This window comes from Cotesia glomerata, linkage group LG4 (assembly GCF_020080835.1).
Source record: "Cotesia glomerata isolate CgM1 linkage group LG4, MPM_Cglom_v2.3, whole genome shotgun sequence".
In the NCBI taxonomy this organism is placed as follows: Eukaryota; Metazoa; Arthropoda; class Insecta; order Hymenoptera; family Braconidae; genus Cotesia; species Cotesia glomerata.
The window spans coordinates 4933176-4960467 of NC_058161.1; the positions used below are offsets into that span (position 1 = coordinate 4933176).

The 27292-nt window shown below is 25.8% G+C and overlaps 2 protein-coding genes and 1 long non-coding RNA gene across 3 annotated transcripts; 1 reads left to right on the plus strand and 2 right to left on the minus strand.

Moving 5' to 3' along the window:
• Window positions 1-261: 261 nt before the first annotated feature.
• LOC123264289 (transmembrane protein 214-A) lies at window positions 262-10155 on the minus strand. Its single transcript, XM_044727513.1, has 9 exons — window positions 9898-10155; window positions 9395-9594; window positions 8528-9214; window positions 7243-7453; window positions 6870-7009; window positions 3739-3871; window positions 2525-2790; window positions 2291-2442; window positions 262-396 (listed from the first exon to the last, which is right to left on the minus strand). The coding sequence occupies exons 1-9, from the start codon at window positions 10022-10024 to the stop codon at window positions 270-272; spliced, it is 2043 nt and encodes a 680-aa protein (XP_044583448.1). The 5' UTR covers window positions 10025-10155; the 3' UTR covers window positions 262-269.
• A 2718-nt stretch (window positions 10156-12873) lies between these two features.
• Window positions 12874-16495, plus strand: LOC123264304. The gene is made up of 5 exons (XR_006509299.1): window positions 12874-12965; window positions 13026-13237; window positions 13504-13771; window positions 15452-15575; window positions 15776-16495. It is a non-coding gene; the product is annotated as an uncharacterized LOC123264304 (long non-coding RNA).
• Window positions 16496-18180: 1685 nt separating this feature from the next.
• LOC123264288 (endoplasmic reticulum metallopeptidase 1-like) lies at window positions 18181-26687 on the minus strand. Its single transcript, XM_044727512.1, has 11 exons — window positions 26499-26687; window positions 25051-25728; window positions 24856-24987; window positions 23865-23985; window positions 23477-23782; window positions 23182-23411; window positions 22076-22256; window positions 21813-21997; window positions 21588-21743; window positions 20368-20573; window positions 18181-20125 (listed from the first exon to the last, which is right to left on the minus strand). The coding sequence occupies exons 1-11, from the start codon at window positions 26499-26501 to the stop codon at window positions 19675-19677; spliced, it is 2649 nt and encodes an 882-aa protein (XP_044583447.1). The 5' UTR covers window positions 26502-26687; the 3' UTR covers window positions 18181-19674.
• Between the last annotated feature and the right edge of the window lie 605 nt (window positions 26688-27292).

Below are 27292 nucleotides of genomic sequence, written 5' to 3' on the forward strand. Positions count from 1 at the left end.
TTGTTAATAGTTTTTTTTTTTTTTTTTTTTTTTTTCGAAATATCACAGGTAGAATGGCGGTCGCGATCTTTCGAAACTGTATGCAGCCTCCGTGTACCGGTATTCTTCTAAATTATTTATTATCTTTAAATAAATGCTGGAATATTACGGGAAAATTTAATTATGTTTTTTTTTTGCTTATGTTATTTTGTCAGTCGACGATAATCTTAGACTCCGTCGAATTATTACATTGGTCCTTAAAAATCGCCGTTTTATTTTTTATTAGCTTTTTATTGGACTTTTAATAGCGTTTGGACCTTTTCGTACACCACGTCGTATGCCTGGCTAGCGAATGCTTGAGTTGATTCAACAGCTTGTGTCGCGTATCCCCGGATATTTTCTGGGCTCATTTTACCTCTGAAACATGACAAAAAAAAATTTAATTAACCATTAATTTATTATAACAAAAAAATTTTAATTAAACTGAATTTTTATTTACACAGAAAAAAAGTAAAATGTAATAAATAATAGTCGATTTATAATAAGTAATGATCAACTGGAAAAAATTATCATTTCAAACAGTAAAATCGTGATTTTAACAATCACTTAATAATCTATATTATTAAGAGAATAAGCAAAATTTTGTGGCCAGTGTATTTATATGATAAAATGGGTTTTTATGGTTAAATTTGGTATCGTTGGAAAAGTCTTGATCTGAAGTTGTGCCTTTTCATGGTTTCATATCATTCTCACCAATAGTCAATTTATGATGATATGTATTTAGGCTGCATTCGAAAATGCTCTATCTCTAGATACATAATTAAGAAATGACCTTGTATCGTGAACTATTGACATTTTCAAAGATATAAGCTCATCCCGATGTTACACTCATCAAGATCTTTCATTTAAGTACCCACATCAATTTTTCATATATTTTATATATTTATATATATGTATATATAAAAAATATATCAAAATGCATGTGGGTATTCAAATGAAAGCTCTTGACGAGTGTAACATCAGGATGAGCTTACATCTTTAAAAATATCAATAACTAAGAAATGACCTCGTATCTTGTCAACAACTGTCATTTTTAAAGATATAAGCTCACCCCGACATTACACTCATCGAGACCTTTCATTTGAGTACCTACATCAATTTTTCATATATTTATATATATTACATATATGTATATATGAAAAATATATCAAAATGCATGTGGGTACTCAAATGAAAGCTTTTGATGAGTGTAACATCGGGATGAGTTCACATCTTTAAAAACGTCAATAGTTAAAAAAGTACAGTGCAATTTAACAAAAGTCATTATTTAATAATGCAAAATTTTATTTATTTATAGTTCACAAGTCACGGCAGTCACATAGTGACTGCAAGGTTGCTAGTATTTATCATTTAAATGCTACAATTTATTATTTACATGGAAGAAAATACTATTTCAAACAGTAATATTCGCTATGTGAAAGTCGAAAATGTTAAAGTATAATAATTAAGAATTTTGACTTTGATATTTATCATTTCGTACCTAAAAAATGATCGTATGATATGTAAAAAATATAAAATAAAGTTAGTAAATTTCTATACAAGCAACGTTAATATTTATAAAGTACAAATGGTAAATTTTAAACGCAACGCTAAAAATCAAACTATAATTATTGATTTGTTTGGACTGGTAAAATATATATTTTAAGAGTAGAATTTTTACTGTTTCAAATGTTAAAATCTCTGAGTGTGAGAACTTCCCCTTTTGCTCATAGTATAGACTATACATTGAAACAGCAATTTTTACTGTTTGAAACTGTAATTTTTTAAGATCAGAGAGTCGTTATATACTATAGTGACAGCTACTAATCACATTTTCGATATTAAATCATAAATTGTGGCTTTTACACTTTCTACATTAAATTTTGTATTATTTACATTTGTACCACTCCGATGTCCGCTGTACTGTTTAAAACTATGAAAATTAACCGGAATCTGAATGAATTTTATAGTTTACTTTTTTCCGTGTATAAAATAAATAAAATTAAATTTATCAATTATAATAAAAAAAAAAAAAAAAAAATGATGATGACGTAGCTTTAAATAATGAAATTGTGTCGTAAACTTTCAAAGTTATAACAAAAGTTCTTGGACATTTATTTAAAGGCATAGTCTAATAAAAATCAATATCCGTGATATTTATAAAAGCGTAAATATTTAACACAAAATTGATTAAGTATACCATCAAAAATATATCATTAGAGTTTTTAAAACAAATGTCAGCATAAAATTTATTTAAATATAAATTGCTTACACAAAAACGCTAGTCTCCAGCCACCTGATAAAAGTTGTCGATTGGGTAACAATAAAATCAGAAGCGTCAGCTGAATATTTTTTCGTCAACTCCAATTGTTTTGACCCAAACTTCTGAACGGTAGCCAACCAGCCCGGAAAATAATGTTCAATCTGAAAAATAAATTTACATGCAAATTATATTAACTAAGTAAATAATATTATTGATAAATATAAATATATTTAAGTAACTTACGCTGTCAACCACAATAGGCTTCTTTTGTTCAACAAACTCCGCAGTATTGTTATATAATTTAAAAACAAAATTTCTACCGACAAGATAAAAGTCACCAGTTAGTTTTGCGTATTGTCTTCCCCAAGTAGAAGCTGTCTTGTAGTAATCCGGATAGCTGGCTTCCAAATACGCTAAGCCCTTATTCGAATAACTCTTCGTCGACGACCACGCTTTCTGTCCATAACCAACAACTCCGCTTGTTCTCATAAGTCTTCCAGTTGTTGAGGCTATTAAATATAAAATATTATAATTATAATTTTTTTGTTTTTTATTTATTTATTCATTTAATTTAAATGCCAAACCATAAAGCCAAATCGACTGCTCAATTTCAAAACACAGTAATTAACATTTATTTATTTATTTGTATAGAAACGCCCTCGACAATTTACAACAATATGTTACATTTTTATGTATAGAATGTTTAGAATTAATGATTTTATACAATACATAGCATCTGCCAAGAGAAAGATAAATTTAAGAAATTTAAGTAATTAAAGAATTAACTTTGAAAGAAAAATTTATAAAAAAATTTCAAAGATATAGAAAAACATAGTATGTCTGATAGTTTATAATCACTATTTGATAGTTTATAATCATCACTATTTGTACATGAGGAATGTTATTATTTTAGAATCACCCTTTTTGCTTTACTTTTTATTATATCTGTTGGTCCTCCAAAAATGTCAATATCAATAGCATATTTTTTTTCCCACCAAATTGATGAAAAATTTGATTTGTGAGTAGAAAATACTTGAATATATATATTTTTGAGAAAAAATACTTGAAATTGAGGTCTAAAAGTTATAAAAAAAATGCAGCAATAATAGAAAAAATCAGGTATAAAAATTTTGCAGTTACTGTGTTTTAAAATTGGGCAGCCGAAATAGCAAGAAGTAAATACATAGAATTTCGTTTCACATAAGTAATAAAATTAAGATTAGAAGTATTAGCTTAAGTATAAAAATTTTGTCTTGTTCATTAATAATACAATTAAAATTTGAAGTATAGCTTGAGTAAATAAAAAATTTAGTACATTCAGAAAGAGTAGCATGGTTACAATTTTGAATATCTTAATATATACATTTTTACACTTTATCAGTAATTTAACTAAAAATTTATAAAAAAAAAAATAAAATTTTATTCCTAACTTTAAAATTAAATAAATTAATAATTACCTTCAAACGAACCATGCTTGCTGCAATCAAATGCCACAAGCGCTCCAATAAGTATCAAAAGAATAAATGAACCCTTAGTCCATGGGAAGGATCTGCCTTTTTTTGCTGATGCTGACATTTTTTTAATTAGATCCTTAAAATAAAATATTAAAAAATTAATAAATTATTTCACATAGAAACTATTTGTTTTTTTTTTAAGTATAATTTCTAAAAAAAGTGATAGAAAATTTTTCACAGTATACCTTTATAACACTTATTATTCATTCAAGCTTCTTATAAAAATAATTATTATTATTTATTACTATTATTATTATTATTATTATTATTTTTATTATAGACAGTAAGTAATCCGATGACTAAAAAAATTGTAGGCTAACAGAAAGCCGAGTATGTGGTCAGTGCAATAAATAAACTAATAGAAAAAAAATGACAATGAGTCGGTCGTCACTGGCACAGCCGACAGCAGCAAGCAAAGAGGAAAGAGCAGGGGGCCAAGCTCAAAACTAAATGTATCGATCGATATTTGTGTCCCTCCCTTGTTAGTTCACATTCACAGAAATGAAATACCTGTTTTATTTCCAGTTTATACTTCACTTATTTTACTAAAATTTTTATGATTTTTCTTTTGTTGTTTAAATAAATTATTAGCCTTGATTTTAAGCTGTCTAACCTTTAACGTTAGTGTTTTCGACACCATAAAAAAAAAAAAAAAAAAAAAAATAGCGAGTACAAACATAAAATTACCGGAAATATTTCTATCCTTTACTAAATTTTTTTTAATACACAATTGTAAATTATAATTATTATTATTTTTACCTTTGATCCGTAATATTTACATACCTCAATTCGGTTCGTGCAATGTTTGACAAGCTTTTATTTTTTTTTACTATACAAATTTTTTGGAGTCGAAAATTTGATGTGAAATTATGCGTTTAAGTATTATAAAAGTTAAATTATATTGGTTTGATTTATTTAATTTAATTTAATTTATTACTAATGTAAGTGTTAATTTGTATACTTTACTTTTAACGAGTAATACGACGCAGTAATGTGTTGAATCAGTTTAATTGATGTTGACTACTGGACTATACTATGTTCTAATCTGGATATTATATAGAGACAAGTACGACTGGATAAAAGTATAGTACGTAGTACCTGCCGGTAGGTTTGTTACACCGAATAATTTACTAAGGACGAATGCCAACAGCTGATGTGACAAAGTTTGTTTCACGGTAAAAAAATAATTTAAAACCGGTATGCCGTTTTCTATTTTTAAGTTTATAAAAAAGGTATAAATAAATTAAGAGATATTTGGTTTCTTTTTGTCCAATTAATTTTTTACTATTTTTTTGGAGAGTTTTTTTGAATTGAACACGATTCTGCGCAGATCAGCTGGATAATTGAAGACCAATCAACGAAATAAGAGATTAGGGGTTGCAGTCAACTAGTCAGACTGACAACATTCCGAATTAATAAATTACTAGAACTTAGAAAGTAAATATTAAATGTAATTTAAAATAATTAATTTTACAAATTTTAAAATTCCGAAAAATATAATCTTAAATAAAGAAAAAACTAAAGCTATATTAATAGAATCTTTCAAAGTCACAAAGTCTCAATAAATTAAAAAACATAACGAAAATTTATACGCCAAAATGAATGAACAGACGAACACTCATTTAGCCGAAAAATGTAAATAATTTTATATTTAGATTAGAAATTTTTTTTAATTAATTATTTTAATTAATTTTATTTTAATTTACAAGCATGCATGGAAAACACTCAAATTTCATGATTGTAAAGGTGGAACAGCTAAGAAAAATTTCCAATTTTTTGGATGAGTAATTTTCGGCCGAATCATTATTCGGATAGATGAATAGTCGGATAAATATACGTCGAAACAACCCTTTTTCGAAATCAAATTAATTTTAACTCTTGAGGAATATAAGATTTATATTTACTTTTATTCGATAACCCGGTGTTTTATAATTTACAAAATTTTTTTTCGGCTGGTATTCTATTTAAGAGCGGTTGATAGTTGATTTTCGAACGAGTTTTGCTCATGAATAAGATAAAATTTTGAAAAAAACGCTTTGCTCTTCGATAGATAATTAAATTATCTATCGAAGAGCGAAGCGCTTTTTTAGAAAATGTTCATTTATTTATGCATAAAATGCGTTTTAAGATTCCATAAGTTGTACAAGTATGACAGAGATACTTTCGTTTGTCCAATAGAGGGCGAGAGAGAGAAAAAATGTAAACCCTTCTTAAGCTAATGTATTTTATAAACTTTGAATGTAGCGGAATTTTAAATTTTCTAGAGTTTTAATAATTTGGAATGTTGTCGATCTGACTGGTTGACCGCAACCCGAGATCAGGTGTTCAACTATTATTGGAACAAATGCAAATGAAATTAAAGAGAGAAATTTTTGTTTACCTAAAAGTAGACTTTTATAATTATTTAAAAATAATTTTTATGATATAAAATTAAAATTTAACTGTCATTTTACAATTTTTTAATTTTTTTTAACAAACAAACTTGTTCCAAAAAATTATTTTTAAAAAATTGCATTTTTAATTTAAAATTTCTACATGTCAATTTTTTTTGCCATGATTTATTTGTTAAAAAAATTTCTAAAATTATCAAATATCTGCTAAATTAATTTTCAAATAATTTTTCTTATAACAATTATTTTAATTTATGATACTGAAGCTAGCAGACATCAGCTGTTAATTTTTTAAATTCTTATAATAAATAAATTCTAATAATAAAAATACTTTTAAAATTTCCACCAGAAATTTTCTTTAATTTTCACTTTTAGAATTTTTTTTATTAAATTTTTTTCATAATAATTTAATTTCCATTAAATTATAAAAAAATTTCTAATATCTGTCAACTTTAATTAATTTTTTAATGTCAAATTTATTTATCAATTATTATACTAAAAATATGAGAATAATGATAATATTTAATTTTTTTATAATTAACTTGCTCCAAAAAATAAAAATAATGAAATCTCTACTTTCAGTATCATTAATTCACCCATCAAGATAAAATTACACGCTTGAATAAAAACATTCCAACTAGATCAATAACACAATCCTCGACACAAATAATTATTTATATTTACCTGAGATTTCTTTTGACAAGCCAGCATCAAAAAGTCTTCTTTATTTTTCTTCGGCTTCACTTCAGTCACTTGGAAGACACTAAGAGTTTGTTTAAGCAATTTAGCATCTACTTCCGAACGAATTGAAGCCCAATCGTCCGCTAATTATAAAAAAAAATACATTAAATTTAGTTAACCTTTGTTTTCGATAAGATAAGATGACCTCGTCAATCACCATCACTACTTTCTTCCAATATTTTTAGTCTTGCTCAAGTTTAACTATCATTATTTGAATAACAACAACAATAAGATTCATAATGACTAATGAGATGATTAATGAGACGTCTTATTATCATTAATATTAATAATAATAATAATAAAAAGAAATTATTACTGAGTTGCTTGATTAGCAGTTCGGATTGATAAAGACGTTTTGAATGCATTTTGTTCCACGATGACAAACTACGACTGTCCTTGGCTATACAAAGGACAAGTATCCTTAATAATTCTTCCATGTAAAGAGGATTTGTTTTAGTATTTATTCTATCTATTGTATTTTCAAATAATGATTTGACATCTATTTTATCGGTTTGAATTACTGTTTCCTAAAATAAAATGAATAACAAGTTAATATCATCATATTCATCAGCTATACACTGAGAAAAAAAATTTCGGTAAATATTTACAAGTGGAATCCACCATCTTAACCCTAGACTGGTCAACGTATGAGCGTGACGCCGCGCTCAATTATATTTTTTTTATTACATCTTCAATATTTACTAAAATTATCCAAAAAAATCCTTGAACATTTTAGAATAAATTAATAATTTTTCAAACATCTTCGAAGACGTTAAATTGGTGAAAAAAAATTTCTTAAAAAAATTTGTGGCAATTCGCGGGGCTTTTCTCATCACTTGACCGAAGTCGTTAGTTAGGTCGCGTTTGTTGACCAGTCGGATTAATTTACATTTTTTAGAACGAAATTTCTGTTTGATTTTATTGATATATTTTGTTTTGAAAAATACATAAAAAAATGCACTTAAAAAAAAAAAAGTTGACTATCACAATTTTAACAAATTTTCAAAAAAATTTATAAATTTTTTAGAAAATTGTGATATTTAACTTTTTTTTTTTTAATTGTTCGTTTTGTGTGTACTTTTCAAAAAAAAAATTTATCAAAAAAAGATAAAATAGAAATTTTATCCAAAAACACGAGCCAAAATTTTTTCCAACTTTTGAAGGCAAAAAAGCTATCAAAATCTTTATTTTTTTCTTTCACGATATTTTTTATCATAAATGCACCGTAAAAACAAGCAGAATAAAAAAAATAAAAAATGTTAATTTTTCACCTAGTTATGGCCCTAAATGGGGTTGACCCCACTTGTGAATAATTACCAAAATTTCTTTTGAAAATATGGAGCATTGTTATAACAAAAAATTAATTAGTGGAAAATTTTAAACAATTCTATTTCTTAGCTGAAGAAATCAAAATATTTGTCACAGTAACTTTTATTTGAATAAAATTTTTTTTTTGTTTGGAAAAAAAAATTTCAGATAGACAACTTGCAAGTTTTGTGGGAAAAATTTTGATTTTTTCAGTTAAGAAATAAAATTGTTAAGACTTTTCAATAAAATAATTTCTTATTAACTTTAACTATTTAAATTAAATAGTAACTTACCCTTAAAAATTGCAAACAACTGCTAACTTCTTTACTGAGAGACGTATGAATATTAATTTTACCAGAACAAAAGTCATCAACAATATTTAAATACATATCAATAGTCAAACTATTATTTATATTTTTGCTATGAATAGTAAACATTTCTCTCAATATTTTAGTAACATGATACGCATAGTTTCTCGATTCGAGCATCGAAGCCATAACTTCGTGCCAGAGAGTCAATCCGACAGTTAAATTTTTTTTTCCACCCTGTGCAAGGACCCACAGTATCGCCAAGCCGATAGATTTTTTATTTTGATATGAATTCCGAAGACTTATCAATTTTTCAATGTTACCACATGTGATCTCTGGGTGCATGAACGCCAATAATTGGATAAATATTTTACAACCAATACTCGATGAGCCAAACGCCATATTTTTCGCCATCAGCAGTAACGTATTCTCGTAAAAAAGTTGAGCCGTCTGTATGCCTACCGATTTTATAACTTTTTCAAACGACGTACGTACGGCCTTTGTTATCAAACTTAATGGGTAAGTATCGGGTTTTGTTGCTGGTGTTATTTCTTCTTTTTCCGAAATATTGGCATTTAAGTATGCTACTAAATCTTTCAGCCAAATTAATGGAGCATCAGGAAATTTAACACGATTTGTTTCTATTAATTCATTTATTTGGTCCACAGTAATCTGTAAAAAATAATTTTATTTTATTTAGAGTTGATTTTGCGATAAAAAAAAATCATACTTAAAAAAAAAATAAATATCAAATTTCAATGCTGAATTATGTTTACAAAATATACAAAGGATTTATTAATACTCTGAAAAAACAAGCTAAAAAAATAAGAAAAAACATTTTAAAATACTTACAGCACTTTTTTCAACAGGTTTACTTTTTTCTTTAGGTTTTTGTTGTTGTAATTTTTTTTTATTATCAACCTGTGCATTTAATTTCTGTTGTTTTTTCTTTTCTTCATTCTCTTTGGTCTTGTTATCCTTATCTTTTGGCATTTTGTTCTCCTTGTTGCCATTAAAGTTGTCATACAGCGTTTGAACTTGACTCAGTGGAACTATCGAGAAAAAAAACAATTTTTATTATTTGAATGAACATCAAAACCTTAGCGAAATAGATTAAAAGTAATTAACCGTAAAATTAATTAATTAATAAACATTAAAAAGAAACTAACCGTCACTTAAACTCTAAAATACTCAATAAAAAAAAATTTATTTAATTCAAAATTATTATCATAATATAAAATAACACTTGAAATTAATAAATATGAATAAAAAATTATAAATATCGCAAAATTTAATTCATAAAAAGTGAAACATATGTGTAAATAAAACCGAATAATAAACATGTATGTACTTACGAAAATCTTCAACTTTCGGTGCATTTTCAATAAATTTTTTCTTCTCAACTTTAGTAAGTTTATTGTTTTTTCCAGAATTTTTATCCTTTTTATTTTTAGTAACAAGTTCCCATCCACTTGAAGACATTTTTAAAATAATAAAATTTATCTATTATTTAATAAAAAATTAACTAAAGCACTACACGTTTAAATAACGAGAGAACTAGTGTAGTAGAAAGGCACTTGGGCATCAATAGTGTTCGGCGTTCAGATGGTTATTCAACTCCATTATTGTCCTGTTGTTATCTGTCTTTTTTTCTTACTCACTTTTTGAGTTTCTTTTCTCACTTCCACGCCTCGGAGTTCCGATCCTCCATCTCTTTTCTCAACTCTCTCTTTCACTTTTATTCCCCCTCTATAAATTTCGACGGCGACCGCCACAACGTCGTTGCTGTCGTCGTCATCGCCAGTCACCGCCATGTCATACAGTTTTAGTGAACTTACATTTTTTCTCTTTCTCAGGCTCTGATAAAGATGATAAATATTTTTAAATAAAAATTTTTATATGAAATTTAAAATTATAAAATATTTTTGTAAATTTTAATGTCCATGCCTTAAGCGCTCATGTCAAAACTGGATTATTTAAATTAACACTCATCAACAAAACTTTAATTAAAAACTTGGATTGTTTTAATTTTTTACTTATTTTAAATTAAACGTCAATTAAAATTAAAAAGTTTTTCTATATATTGCAAAAGTATGAAAAAACATTTTTTTTACTAATAATTTCATTGTAAAAAAAATAACTTTCTTTACAATTCACTCTTTTTTTATGTTTGTTTAAATTTTCCCGCAAATAATCTTGCGATTTGTACGCCCTCACGCGGGAAACAGTTTAATTACAGGTGACTGAAACGCATGCGCATGTAAACTCTATGAAGAACTCTGTTTTCAAAAATATATTACATATGGCTGCTTGATGAGTAAAGATTAGAAGAAAATTATGATAGAAATTTTCTATTTACAATTAAATTAATTATTATTCAGCCATGATTTTCAAAAAAGTTCTGGGCATTGATAAGACAAATCGAATAGAAAAAGAATCAGGTAAATTAATTGTGTTCTTTGAGAGTTATAGTGTTTGCATAATGTTTGTAATACAGAAAACTTCGGTAAATTTTTTTTTAAATTAACTTTTTATCGACTTAAAATATATGAAATTTATTTAATAATATTTTTATTTGTTACAGAGGAGCATAAAGCTTAATAAATGCAGTAAATATTTTTATTTTCAATGTTTCTATCTGAATAAGAAAAATAATTTAAAAGTATGTTCTGAAATATTATTAAGGACAAGTTTTATTGAAGGTACCTAATAAATAAATATAATACTGAAGTTAAGTGACATTAGAAATTTTTTTATCATTTTATAGCAATTAAATTATTGTGAAAAAAATATAATGAAAAATTCCACATGTGAAAATTAAAAGAAAATTTATAGTGGAAATTTTTTAAAAGTATTTTTTTTATTGTAATTGATCTGTGATAAAAATAAAAAAAAATTAACAGTTGTTAGCTAACTTCAAGTATAATTAAATTAATACCTAATACGTAAGTGAAGAATAAAACCTACATAAAAAAATCACAAGAGTAAAATTAAATAAAAAAATTATAAATTTTATTTTACAAGCATAAATATAATACATTATCTAAATTAATTATTAGTTATAAAATAATAAAAGTATATTAAGCGTCTCTACTGTCATCAGTTTAACATACACGCTCCTTTTTAAGATGATTTATTAAATCTTGCAAAGATTTAATTTGCTTGAGAAGATTTTTCGTTTGCCTTTAGAGTTATTTCACTTTATGTAATTTATTTTAAAATAAAATTGGTTGAATTTTTTAATTAGCTATAGAATACTAAAAAAATCCAACAACACCGATAAAAATTAGGTCTAAGAATTTTGCAGCTACTTTGTTTTGAAATTGACCAGCCTCCTTCTAGTTCTTCTTTTATTTCATTTTTTTTTTAACTTAACACCTACACTATTGTATTATATCTATGTAGAAATCATAAACATTGTGTTATCTAAACGTACAGTTGGCTCGATGTGACATAGCCGAATTATTTAAAACATCAGCTATGCCGACATCTTGCCTCCTAGACGTTCAGAGTTTTCTTCTTTCAATTTTTGCAGATCAACACTAAATACATAAAAATAAAAAAAAAAAAATCTAACAGAAAGTAGCAGAAAATTGATAAATTAATTATTTCTTCTCAAAATCATAATATAAATTAAAAAACTTTTGAATGTACCACGTTTTTAATACAAACTAAAAATAGTCAAGTATGAGAGCAAAAAGAAGAAATTTGTTTCAAGTCATCTTGCAATTTTTTAGATTTTTATAACAATTAAATTATTATAAAAAAATTTCCACATGTAGAAATTAAAATAAAAATTATAAATGTTAATTTTAAAATATTTTTCTTATCATAATTAATTTGTTATAAAAATTTTAAAAATTTTCAATGTCATTTATAGAACTGCAAATGTTTGAAGTTAATTAAAAATTGGCACAAACAATCAAGTATTACTTCAAGTATTTTCTAGCTTGAAAACAGCAAGAAGTTCCAAGAATGTCCTATAGGGTCTTCCATTTCTTCATTAGGAAATCGATTTAAAATCAATTACAATATTCTTCCCAGACAAGCACACAAGAAAGCAAATTATTAAAAACATGGTAAAAACAAAAATAAAAATATAAAATTTTTGAATGAGCACAATAATTGTTTGTCTTCTCTGCTATTTTCAGTTTAAAAAAAACTAGATACGTTATTATTTTGACCACCCGTGATATGAAACACAATACACGTTATAACTCAGTAGCTCGTACTTAATATAATTCGTTATTCCGTGGTATGATACTGGAACTTGACACTTGTATTTTGCTTTAGCCGACTACCAGTCATATCATGATAAATTGATGGCCTTGCTGTTTTCGAGTCAGGTGGAATCACTAAATTATTAAAATTTAGCGAGTAATAATTTAAATAAAATTCCTCTGAGATCTAAAAACTAAAAAAGGTAACAATTACAATTAAAAAATAAGTAAGTTAATAAATCTTTAAACCCTAAAACTTACAGAGTTATCTCTAAGTTTGACTAGAATGACCAAATGAATAATTAAAATCACGCACAGTCGCTGAAGAGTTGATCCGAAGAACTGACGATGCGGGTGTCGTGAAGACTAATGTCGAGAAGTAATACCAGGCTACGACTACCCGTTTGCTACAGTGATACCAAGAGAGGGAGGAATGTCTAAATGTATTCTGTCTTTTTTTCTGCTTCAGTGTAAGGTGTGTATACGATTATTCTTACTCCTTAAGTTTAGCGTTGTTAAGTGACTCTGTCCTGTCTTAGGTTTAACCTTCCTCGTTTTTTAACTAAACCCCTCCCTCATTTCTTCCTTCTTCATCTTCATTAGCTTCTTCTTCTTCTTCATGATACCGTTGCCATGCTAATAAAAATTCCATGACGTCCCTTAGAAAAATAGTTTTGTATAAATATTTATCAAACTTTTTATTTGTTGTTTATTATTTAATAAAACTTAATAATTTCTTAGAAGAGAAGACTGATCAAGATAACGCAGTATGGAAGTCAGCGAGCACGCGCGTGAATTAGGAACCAAGAGGACTTTCGTTCGTGACTTCCGGTGGCGAATAAAATCTTATTTGCAGTTGGTGTACATACTTTAGCGCTAACCGGATCCGCTGTCCGCTGTAATGCGGTAGCTGTTTGTTGCCACCGGATATGGCGAAGAATTAAAGATGCCTTGTGGCATCACCCAGGTCATCGAGTTTATCATGCCAATCACGATATGTTTGTATTTGGTACAAATACCCAGTTGATTTTTTATGTACTTTGAAGCTATCAATGACATCACGCTTGCTATTGCATACTCAACTTTTGAGGGCCGTTATATTATATATTGGCTTTCCTTAGAAGCTATTGTCATCAATACTGAAGATTCTTCTCTGGAATCTCTCAATTCTTAAGAAACCTTAGTTTTTTTAGCAAAGAACTATTTTTGCAGACGGATAGTTTGTTATTCAGCTCACACTTTCCTCAGGAATTTACTGAATTGATCGATCATTGATTTTTTTTTTGGTTTTTTATTTTGTGCAATTAGACAATGATTTAGAGGGGTTTTATATTGTTGAGTATTGTTGAAGAAAAATTTTTTTTATTCAGTTTTAATGAATAATTTGACAATTGAAGACAAGTCGATTTTTTTTAGATTTTTATTATTGAAAAAAATTAGTTTTTATTTGAGTTTTTTATAAAGTTGAAAAATTACAAAATTTATTGAATAATATTTCAATAAGATTTGACAAAAATTACTGTTTTTAACATAGACTAAAAATTCAAATTTTAATTTTTGTAATGAACATATGGGTGATTCTCTGTAAGGATGTTTTTTTCTGTCACAGGCATTTTTTTATTAGAAAAAAAATTAACTTGAATCAATAAAATAATTTTGAAGAATTTTATCGTTTAGATTTGAATAGAAAAAGGTAATTATTGACAAGTGGGGTCAACCAACCCTATTTTGGGTCATAACTAGGTGAAAAATTAACATTTGCAAAATTTTTTTTGATTCTACTTGTTTTTACGGTGAATTTGTGATAAAAAATGCCGTGAAAGAAAAAAAAAAATTTCGATAGCTTTTTTGCCTTTAAAAGTTGGAAAAAATTTTGGCTTTCATGTTTTTGGATAAAATTTCTATTTTATCTTTTTTTGATGCATATTTTTTTGAAAAGTACATAAAAATACGAACAATTAAAAAAAAAATTGAATATCTCAATTTTTTGAAAAATTTATAAATTTTTTTAAAATTTGTTAAAATTGTGATAATCTACTTTTTTTTTTTTTTTTTTTTTTAATTGTTCATTTTCTTATGTATTTTTCAAAAAAAATATGTTAATAAAATCAAATAGAAATTTCGTTAAAAAAATGAAAATTAAAATGGTTGATCCCACTTGTAGATATTTACCTATAAAAATTCTTAAATTAAAAAATTTTTCTCAGCTTAAGTTAATTTTACTTGATTCAATTTAATTTTTTTTTTTTTTTTAGTGTAGACATTTGTAAAGCCTTCTCAGCGCATTAGCACATAAATGGGGCTGGGATCGAAAACTTAAAACGCGTTTTTCTCAAAACTGTCTTTTCAAACTTCATTCAAGATTTCTCGAAAACGACTGATAAGATCAGTCTCTAATTTTTACAAAATTTTATCAACTGTATTTTTTAGTAATTAATTTATGGATTAATAATTAAAATAGATATTTTATATTTTTATAAACAATTTAATGAAAAATCTAATTTTTTTCAAGCCACCATTTTATTAAAAATGGATACTTTAATTTTTCTTCAATTAATCACCAGACAATTTTTATCAATGAAATTTTTTAAAAAAAGACTCCATAAAAATCGCTATTTTTTTACCTTATAAGTACAAATAATCCCTTAAAGTAAAAGTAACTGAACATAAACTATCTCCTGTTAAACAGGCGCTACATTGTTTAGAAAATTTACCGGTGTCAGGTAGAGCGAGAGGGTTCCAATAATTAATTAGTACGCTCAACACGTAGGGCATACGCATAAGTCCATAAAAAGTTTTATGACTACAAAAAGGTACGTTTATAAATGTATATAAAATATACATATAACAAGTAACACATAAGACATAACACATAGATATAAACTTCATCCGGCCGAAGTCTTTAAATGCAGACTCAACAAATATTTCACTCCAAGTTAAGATTACACATAGCTTAAAAATTTTTCTAAAATAAAATACTTGTACTCTATTGTGCTATTTCTCATTGTTGCAGGATAAAAGTAACTCCGTTACTAATTGTCGCCGAGTTACAAGTTAAAATAAATAAACATACTGAAGAATAGTAAGAAAGAAAAGCTGTACTGATAAAGAAAAGTTACCGCGTGTAGGGAGTAATGGACGAAGACAAAATATATTCATGGAACACATTATATATATACATACTTACATTTCGTACATATTCATGTATTCAGTTAAATAGGATACATGAGTGTCACGAAGCGACAACTAAAGCCCCGCACTCATACTTACCAAGCCGAAGTTAATATAAGAAGCTAAGCATATAAGAATTTTAAAAATTCAAAGTGGATTTTTGTTTTCCAAGTGCACTATTTTTTTTTCCACAAGTAAAGAAGCTATGTTTTTTATTTTTATCACTGATACGTGATCAATAAAAAAAAACACCGGTGGTTTATCATCTTCTTTATGTCTTCTTAAAAATTATACGACTTAGTCACTCAGATAGAGCACGCTCCGATAATATAAGTTATGTTTTAATTTATTTAAATTAATAATTATTTTTAAAAAAGTATTTTTTTATTATAAGTGTTAATTTTAAAAGAAGCTAAGAGAAAATCTGAGAAAAAATATTTAGGCCGTGCAAATGAGACAGTTCTTTTATTATCCGACTTGCAAACGCGCTAATTGACAGACAAACAAGTACATTCTTGTATTTATTTCATTTTAAAGTTAATATATATTGAATATTGCTAAAATATATCAACTGTTTAAAAATAAAAACATTTAAATGTTTGGAAAAAAAAATTTTTTTAATAATTTTAGATGAAAATTAATGAAAATAAAGTTAGCCGACATCTAAAAATTTTTATGATTTTTTTTATTAAAGAATTATTACAAAAAAATAAAAAAAAATTTTTTCATTTGTTAAAAACTTCAAAAGCTATTAGTAAAATTTTTTAAAAATATTTTTTAGTTATAATTTAATAAATTAAGCAAAATCAAGAAATCAAAAATGTCGGCTAACTTTATTATTATGGAAAATTCAGTTAGCTGACATTTAAAAATTTTTAGAATTTTTTTTTTATTCTAAAAATGATTACAAAAAAATAAAAAAAAATTTCACTTGTAAAAAACTTTAAAAACTGTAAGTACAATTTTTTAAAAATATTTTTTTGTTCTAATTTAATTATTAAAAAAAAAACATTAAAAACGTCGGCTAACTTTAGTATTATTAATTTTAGCCAGTAATTATTAATTAAAAATTTTTATGTGTTAAAAAATATAAAGAAGAATTGATCACTTGGTAATTAGCACTACTTGGTTAAATTAAATAATTAACGAACTGACAATTTAAAAATCTCTAGGCTATTCTATTTAGAAGTATATCTTGAAGTAATGAATGCAACTCTCGCACCTATTTGTTAAGTTAAATAATTAAACCGGGAACAATTAACCCGAGTTTAAACTCACGTGGTAACTAAAGTTACACCTGTGGAATATTTAACAGAGTATTTTAGACTGAAAAATTATATTGTAATTGTGATTACTTAATACATACCTTCTGTTGTAATAAAAACATACTGATACTGATAACAAGTGTTTGTATGAATTAAAAATAAAATATTAATTCACTGATATAAAATTCAGGAGTTTACACACAAAAAAAAATATTAATTTATTTAAGATATAATTGTAATAATATGAGCGTTAAAAAATGAACGTGGTGTACTTGAGCAACGTCAGCGATCGACTCTCGTCGGTTTTTGTTCCATTCAGAGACCAATAGTGAGAAAGATATATGCTAAGTATACATATATATGTATATATACACATATGACAAATCGCGACGTCGACGACCAGGAAATCGGTCTCACCTTACCGGACACCGGTGCGTCAATATTGACGCATTTCTTATGAGTTATGAGACACAAAACTTGAATTTTTTTTTTACCTTCTATTTCTTCTTTTTTAATTGAATAAAATTTTAATTTTTTATATTTTTTAAGTCAATACTTGGAATTTTAATACAGTATTTTTTTTTTTTTTTTTAATTACAATTGAAAACAATAAAGATTTTTTATGATTGAATTGCCGATAAAATTAAATGATTTTTTCACAAAACTTGAATTTTTCTTTATCTTCTATTTCTTCTTTTTTAATTTAATAAAGTTTTAATTTTTAATTTTTTATATTTTTTGAGTCAATACTTGGAATTTTAATATAGTATTTTTTTTTTTTTTTTAATTACAATTGAAATACAAAAAAGATTTTTTAGGATTGAATTGCCGATAAAATTAAATGATTTTTTCACAAAACTTGAATTTCTTTTACCTTCTATTTCTTCTTTTTTAATTTAATAAAATTAAAATTTTTTAGATTTTTTGAGTCAATAGTTGGGATTTTAATACAGTATTTTTTTTTTTTTTTTTTTTAATTACAATTGAAATACAATAAAGATTTTTTAGGATTGAATTGCCGATAAAATTAAATGATTTTAATAGAATTCTTTGTGAAAATGTAACCGGAAATTAACCGATACATTAAGCTTCCGTTATCCGACAAAATTAATCATTCGTATAGGACTAAATGACTTACTTTGCCTGTAAAATATTTAACGTCAAACAATTGTAAAACAATTAAAATATTGTGCAATGATTTAGTTACATAAGTTCACCTGTTATTACAAAAAAATATGGTAGCTTAATTTTTTAAATAATTTGATTTTAATTTTATTGTGAATTATTATCTATAATTGTAATATATAATTTATAATATTAACAATAATTTTTAATTAACAATTATGGAGTGCAATGTCAAACGTTAATTGTAGCAAAATTACTAATGCACTCCGTTGAAGCTATAATTAAAAAATCTTCATTTACATACATATAATTTATATTTTATTTTAACATATATAATCTTTTTTTTTTTTAAGCGATAATTCGTTGCAAGCATGTGTAATTTAATAATCGGTAATAAATAACTAAATATTAATCAATAAAAAATTAATTTAATAAACTAAGATATGTATCATTTGTAATAAAAATAATAAATATTTTAAAATTAAATTTTACTACAAATAAAAATATTTAATAAATATAAAATTTTTAAATAATTAAAAGATTTTAAAAATAAATCGAGTACTGAGAGCGCATTAAATAGATCAGTCAACCGCTACCAATCTTATTTAATTTTTTCAAATAGTATTTTTTTGTATACATACATTTAGTAAATTTATTTAACATTACACGAGATTAATTCATGTAGGTGATTTAATTATTTTAGGAGTACATACTAATCAGTAAAAATTTTGTTCAGAAGCTACAGCTTTTAATTTTAATATTTTAATAATATTATAATAATAATGCTATAAAACTATTGCAGCACTTGTGTTATATTATTATTTATAATAATTATTATCGTTTGGTGTCTATCACGAATTTAAAAATACTAAAAAAAAAAATTATTTTTTTAAACCTTTTGGTCAATTCGATTTATGTACTAATATAATAAATTTATATAAATATTAATACGGCACATTTTGCAGGCTAATTAACTCGTTACAGAGTTTATAATTTTTTAATAAGAAAAGTTTTATTATTATTATTATATTAACTATTGAAAAAGTTTAATTTTTAATAGTTTTTTAAATATACCATTTAGTAAACATGGTCTAGTAAAAAATGGTGTAAATATTTATAGTAAATGTTACTGACAAAATCTCACTTTACATTAATATTCAAATGCTAATCAATCTAGGCCGTCTAATTGTAAGTGTGCTTTTGTATCTGATTTTTTTTTTCTCTTTAATTCTTGTTACTTATTAATCTTAAATATCACTTAATACAATTTAAATATTGTATCGAAAATTCTATCCCTAATCTCTTTTTTTTTTTTTTTTTTTCTGTAATTACTTGAATAGATAAATCACGATTAAAATTCCCACGAAGTGTAAGAGGCAGTCCAGGGTGTGATAACTGTCCACGAAGGGAATTGTTTGAGGAACTTTTCAAACTTTGGTGACTTTTGATTTTCTCCGTGCAAAAAGTGCCCGGCTAAGGCGATCGTTAAAATCGGTTCTTGATTTTCTGGAACTTTAAGAACTACTGAAAAATTATAGGGAACACAGTCGGATGAGCAGGCGTAGTAAATGAAGTAAACTTCACGATCGTTCCACGATGGACATGCCAGTGGATCACCTCCGACAACGTTCCACTGTTTTAAATGCACTCCTTTGTAAGGCGATAGAATAATTCCTATGTGATCCGGACCAGTTATATTAAATGTGAATGTTACAGTTTGCTTCATTGTTACTTTTGATAATAATTCCAGCTGCGTTGGGATTTTTATGGCAGGAGCTGGTCCGGGTATCCAACTTGTTTTCCTAAAAAAAAATTTATTTTTAAATTTAAAATCCACAATACAAAATTAATATGTGATACTAAAGTTAGCAGATTTTTTTTTCATTAATTAAATTAGAACTAAAAAAATGTTTTTAGAAAATTGTGGATTTTTTTTTTCCAATTTTTTGTAATAAATTTTTCAATAAAAAAATTCTAAAAATTGCCAAATATCTGATAACTTAATTTTCATATTAATATTTAAAATTAATTTTCATAAATTTACCATAAAAATCTTCTAACTGGTACAAGATAGGGCAAACCACAGAATAATTGTTCTTCACAGTCTAAATTTGTAGGTAATACAGCACCTATTTCAGGTACCATTGACTGAACGCTATGAGGACTATTCATATCTAAGTCTACTAACCAATATCCTGTTCCTGAGTACTTTAGCATACCATCTACATCGTAATACTGTCTTTGAGTATGCTGAAATTATTAAATAAGTGGTTTATTAATAAATAAATAATCTATATAATTAAGAGAATAAGGAAAACTTTGCCTTCAAAGTCACAGGTATTTGGATAAATGATAAATTTATTACGACTTTGCTAAGTAGTGAAGAAACCTTAGATGTTTATTACTACCTTTTTGACCTTTAATGTTTATTACTACGTACTTAATAAAATCATAATAAATGTGACGAAACACTACAATAAGATAATAATTTAATAGTGTGTTATTATTTATCTAAACACCTAAGTTGTCTAATTTATGTATAATTTATAACTGCAATGTATTAAGACAAGTACCTAATTTATTTAGTATGGGAGGAAGTGTTTCTTTATTAAAGAAATTATGAAGATATTTGAGCTACTGTGAAGATAAGAATAGTTTTATAGTATATGAAGACAATTAACAAAATAGAAGTTATGAAAAACTTTTTAGTGACTGTCAACACTCCGTCACTTTGTCAAAAACAACTATGTTTATGATTCTGGAAGAAGATATAAACAATATTTTTTTTAATTACCAAAAATTTGACATCTTTATTATGAAGAGAATAAAGAAAATTTTGTCTCCGGCGTATTTTTATGATAAAATGAATTTTTTAAATTAAATTTAGTATCATTTTATAGTTAAATTTGGAATCATCAAAAGGTCTTGACAAGAATTAGTGCCTTTTGGTTTTATATATTTTTTAATAGTCAATTTTTTATGTTAAGTTTTTGGAGGAGTTTTTAATAGTTTTTTGGTTCTATAAATTTGTTCCATCATATTTGTCTATCAAATTACTTGTAATTGATCCTGTGATAGCACTATTATTTTTAAATTTTATTTAAAAAGTACCAAAACTATATCTAGTGTGATTATAAATATAAAAAAATCATTAAACCAAAGTTTTATTATTTATAATCCGTAAATCTCGGCAGTCATATAGTGACTGCAGGGTGTTGGTAAAGTTATTAATTTGCTTAGACAAATAAGATTTAAAATGTTTACCGCAATCATAAATCGTTGAGGTGCAGGTGATGAAACATCGCCACTGTAAGGAAACCCTAGAGGTGTTAGTATAAGTACTGCGACTGACAAGTAAAATAAACCTGTCATTACACTTATAATACGTCCAGCATTTTTAATTAATATTACCATTGGCATCTGAAAAACATTAATATTAATCATCCATAAAATATAAAATTTACATTGAATTTAATTTAAAGTGTCTACCGTAAAACTTAGAAGTAAACAAAATAAAATTGACAACATATTCGCCATAATGACTTCTGAATTAGTTCCAGCACCTACGCGGCCCATTATCGGTATAAATAAATACAATGCGCCGATTGCTAAATAAAATGACTGCATATATGGTAAACTTAATATTCCTACTTGATAACACAGCCATTTCCATTCTAAAAATGAATAGATTATTTTTATTATTTTTTTTTATGGTTGCTTTAAGTTGATAAATAAATTATGATTGGTGTTACCTCTCCATTTTTCAAAGAGACTATGTCGTATAATATTACCAAACGCTGGGAATATCACCCAGTGCCATGGTATGAAACCTGAACGTATTTCTAATAAAATGCAAGCTAACAATACTGACATCCAGATCACACTATAAGCATCATTATATAATTGATACAACGTCCAAGGAGTGTTAACCACCTGCAAATTAATTTAATAATTAATTATTTTTCTTGATTATTAATATAAAAATTATAATAATAATAATAATAATAATAATAATAATAATAATAATAATAATAATAATAATTATTATTATTATTATGATTATCTATATTATTGAGAGAATAAGAAAAGATAGTCATATAATAAAATCGGTTTTTTAAAATGAAATTTAGTGCCATTGCAAAGGTCTTGACTTGAATTTGTACCTTTTACATGATTTTGATGCATAATTAAGAAATGACATTGTATTTTGTGAACTATTGACATTTTTAAAGAAATAAGTTCACCCCGACATTACACTTATCGAGACCTTTCATTTGAATATCCACATCAATTTTTCATATATTTATATATATTATATGTATGAATATATGAAAAATATATCAAAAATGCATGTGGGTACTCAAATGAAAGCTCTTGATGATTGTAACATCGGGATGAGCTTATATCTTTATAAATGTCAATAGCTAAGAAAATACAGTGCAATTTAACAAATATCTTGTCAACTATCGACATTTTTAAAAATATAAGCTCACCCTGACATTACACTCATCAAGACCTTTCATTTGAGTACTCACATCAATTTTTCATATATTTATATATATTATATATATGTATATATGAAAAATATATCAAAATACATGTGGGTACTCAAATGAAAGGTCTTGATGATTGTAACATCGGGATGAGCTTATATCTTTAAAAATGTTAATAGTTAAAAAATTACAGTGCAATTTAACAAAAATCATTATTTAATAAACCAAAGTTTCACTTATTTATAGATCACAATTCACGGCAGTCACATAGTGACTGAAAGGTTGCTAGTTATTATTATTAAATATCTCAATAAAATATAATAATAACAGTAATAATAATAATGATAATAAACAAGAAAATTTACTTGTTTTTGTCGATTTGCTGCGTACAAAAAACAGAGCATCGAAACTGCAAGTGTCGGACAAACATAGAGGAAAAATAACCACGCCGGTCTAGCGTACCAGCTCATGACTTTCTCAAGTTTAGTAAGAATAAGTGCAATGAATGTAACTGACATCATTGAAATTATCCATGAGGCACAGATTATTGAGACGCAAATTAATATTTGCTTTAAATATGTCGAAGTTTTTAACTCTAAAAAATTAAAATGTTTATCGATTGATTTAAAAAAATTTATTGATGGATTTTTAGCCAATTACCTTGACGAGCAACCTTCATGTTTAAATATATAGAATAAGCTCCGATGAAAATGCTCGTAATATTTATAATAGTCGAGATAAAATGTGGCCACCTGATGACAAAAGCTCCGAGGAAGTCAAAAAACATAAGACTGCCATCGTTGTCTTGCATCAATGGATTACCTAAGTAATTTCCCGTAGCTATTCCCTGAGTCAACGCGAGTATATTGTCGCCAGTGCGTTGGAGCGCTCCGAGAGGTATTTGCTCCACGGTATCGAACTTTGTATGATAGACATAGCCATTGGTCGTCCAAGCAAAGTCAACACCTGTGATTTATTTTTAATTCTCAATTAATTTCTAGTAATTAATGCAGGTAGGTCCAAGTTTTAACAAACGTGATATAATTACCCGATACTTTGCCAAAGTCTCGAAATATACGGTAATCGGTATCACCTGGCACAATTCCACTTTGAAATATTTCTTGAGCTAAAGATGAAGCATATGGGTACGGAACTACTTTTGAATATACCTAGAAGTATTTTTTAATTATTAAATAATATATTAAAAATTTAAAAAGTATAATGCTTGAATCAGCAGAGTCTTAAAAATTTTTTAAGTTTTTTAATTAAATTAGAACTAAAAAAATATTTTTAAAAAATTGCACTTATAGTTTTTCAAATTTTCTATGTGTAAAATTTTTCTTTTTATTTTTTTTTTGTAATATATTTTTTTAATAAGATTAAGGTAATTATTTACAAGTGAGGTCAACCCCATTTTGGGCCATAACTAGGTGAAAAATTAAAATTTTTTAATTTTTTTTTACTCTGCTTGTTTTAACGACGCTTTCATAATAAAAAATTTCGTGAAAAAAAAAAAATAAAGATTTCGATAGTTTTTTTGCCTTTAAAATTTGGAAAAAATATTGGCTCTTATGTTTTTGGATAAAATTTTTATTTTATCTTTTTTTGATATATTTTTTTGAAAAAAACCGAACAAAAAAACAAAAATTCGTCAATTTGATTAAAATCCAATTCTGGGTCATAGAAAATTTTTTTTTTTAAATCAAATTTACGAATTTTTCTTTTTAAATTGTTCGTTTTTTTCAAAAAAATATATCAAAAAAAGATAAAATAGAAATTTTATCCAAAAACATGAGAGCCAATATTTTTTCCAACTTTTAAAGGCAAAAAAGCTATCGAAATCTTTGTTTTTTCCCTTCACGACATTTTTTTTATCATAAAAACAAGCAGAATAAAAAAAAAAAGTTTATAAATGTTAATTTTTCACCTAGTTGTGGCCCAAAAATGAGATTGACCCTACTTGTAAATAATTATCAAGATTAATCCTAAAAATTATTAGATGTCTGTTGATTTCAGTATAATAATTTTAAAATAAATACTTCAATAATCCATGGATTTTCTGGACCAGCTTGGAATAATAATTCACGGCCACCCGCACCACAAGCTTCAATATTTATAAACGCTTTTATTTCTTTAGCCCAAGGATGTTGTGTTATAAATCCATGAGAAGCCTAAATAAATAAATGAATAAATTAATTAATTCAATTTAATAAAAATAAATTAAAATAAGCTACCTGTAATAAATTCTCCTCTGCTCCATTAAACAAAAAAATAATATTATGCCTAAGATATCTAGAACTAGTCGCCAAAACTCTCAAGATCTCCAACATAACAGCACAGCCCGCGCTGTCATCAGATCCACCAGGGCTTTCGGCAAACGAGTCAAAGTGGCAGTTCAACAACAAACTGTGCTCTGGATCTCTTCTTGGACCCAGTTTAACAATAACATTCTGGACATTCTTGTAAACACTTGTCATTCCATCGAGAAAAGTAAGCGGAAACGCACCCGAATGTTTAGTGACATCAACAACTATCCTATGATTATCATTAGCTTGTTTTATGGTGTCATTTATCACAGCTGTTAAATAATTAACAGCTCTTACTTCATTAGCATAACTACCAGCTACTCTAGGTCCAAGGGACGTTAAATTAACCACATGATTCCTCGCTCTTTCAGCGATAAATTTTCCCGGGTACTTGTGCTCGTTTTTTATCAACTTTCCCTCCGGTAAATGCTTGTCCATTACTATAACAGTCAGCGATATTGATAAAAAAAATGTCAGGGCAAATAAAAGATGCTGGGTCCCATTTGGTGGTGATGTTTTCTTTTTAATCGAACTGGGTAAATTAGTGTAGCCCTCTTCTACTGGTCTACCACTCCTTTGAGGACGGTATCTTACTCCGTCTTTTTGCTGAAAAAATAAATTTATAAGGATTTTATTTTTTATTTTATTATAATACTAGAATTTTTTTATAATTTTATATCAATTAAATTATTATGAAAAAAAATTATTAGTGGAAATTTGTAAAAGTATTTTTTTTATTGTAATTGATTTTTTTGTAAAAATAAAAAAAATTGACACTTGTCAGCTCCTAATTTCAATATCATATTTTATCTTATTTATTTATGAAAATTAGTTTAGCAAATATTTAATAATTTTAAGAATTTTTTTAACAATTCAATTATGGATAAAAATTAATTTAGCAGATATTTAATAATTTAAAAAATTTCTGCAACAAATAAATTATGGGAAAAAAAAAAGTGAAAAAAATTGACTTGTAGAAATTTTAAAAAATTAAAAATGCAATTTTTTAAAAATAATTTTTCAGGATAAATTTTTTTGTTAAATAAAATTTAATTATGTTCAAGTGATTGCTAACTTTAATGTCATCAATTATGAAAAAAAAATTGACATGTAGAAAATTTAAAAAAATAAAAAATGCAATTTTAAAAAATAATTTTTTGGAACAAATTTATTAAAAAAAAAAAATTAAAAACTTCAATGTCATTATTTATTTTAGTATTTAATTAATACCATTTTAGATTAATGTTGTCAGTTGATTTTATAAATAGTAAATAATAGTAAAAAATTATACTTGTCACTGAGAGTGACCAAAATGTCTATGTAGGTTATGGAAACACCAGTGTATTGATAATTTAAAAAAGTACAGGCCGACTTACCATGGTGACTTTTTATCTGGAAAGAATGAAACGTACTGAGGATGGTAATTAATTAAATAATTATAAATAAATAAATATTGAATTAATGATTACTGAAGTTGGAACGACGATTGAGCTGCATTTTTACTGCAGAACATTGCGACCGCGCATAGTTACGTTCACCTCAACGTAAACTAATGTTCAATGTGTAAATGTATTTCGGTACTTTTCTTATGTCATGTATCAATATATATATATATATATATATATATGTATAGCTATGTGCATGTGTCTTTTGCACTTACGCCGAGGTACACGTATTATATATGTTTTACTTATGTATATTGATATTATATAGACACTCGGAAATCGAGTCAGTACAAAGGTCAATGGACTGTGACCATCAACTTTCAATTTTCAAGACACTTGACCTGAGATTTTTAATTTTTAAATTGAATTAAATTTTTTTTTTTTTTATTTGAGAAAGAAATAATTTTTATGAAAAATAAATTAGCCGAAATCTGAAAATTTTTAAAAGTTTTTTATTGAAAACAAATTAAAAAAAAAGTAAAAGAAAAAATTTGAGATGTAGAAAATTTGAAAAATTTTAAGTGCAATTATTTAAAAATATTTTTCTACGTTGAATTTTTATTGATTAAAAAATTTTTGTGAAGAAATTATAAAAAGACTTGAGTAGAGTTTCGTCGATAAATACATGAAATAATTTTTTTAATTAATTTTGCTGGAAATAAAAATGAAATTAGCAGACATCTGACAATTTTAGAATTTTTTATATTATAAAAATTCATAAAAAG

Coding starts and splice junctions, on each gene's coding strand:
- LOC123264289 (XM_044727513.1), bottom strand. CDS start 10,024: ATGTCTTCAAGTGGATGGGAACTTGTTACTAAAAATAAAAAGGATAAA. Junction 2,443..2,524: donor AGCCTATTGTGGTTGACAGC/GTAAGTTACTTA, acceptor TTTATTTTTCAG/ATTGAACATTATTTTCCGGG. Junction 397..2,290: donor CTGGAGACTAGCGTTTTTGT/GTAAGCAATTTA, acceptor GTCATGTTTCAG/AGGTAAAATGAGCCCAGAAA.
- LOC123264288 (XM_044727512.1), bottom strand. Junction 24,988..25,050: donor CAGAGGAGAATTTATTACAG/GTAGCTTATTTT, acceptor TTATTTATTTAG/GCTTCTCATGGATTTATAAC. Junction 21,744..21,812: donor GTTTACTTCTAAGTTTTACG/GTAGACACTTTA, acceptor AATGTTTTTCAG/ATGCCAATGGTAATATTAAT.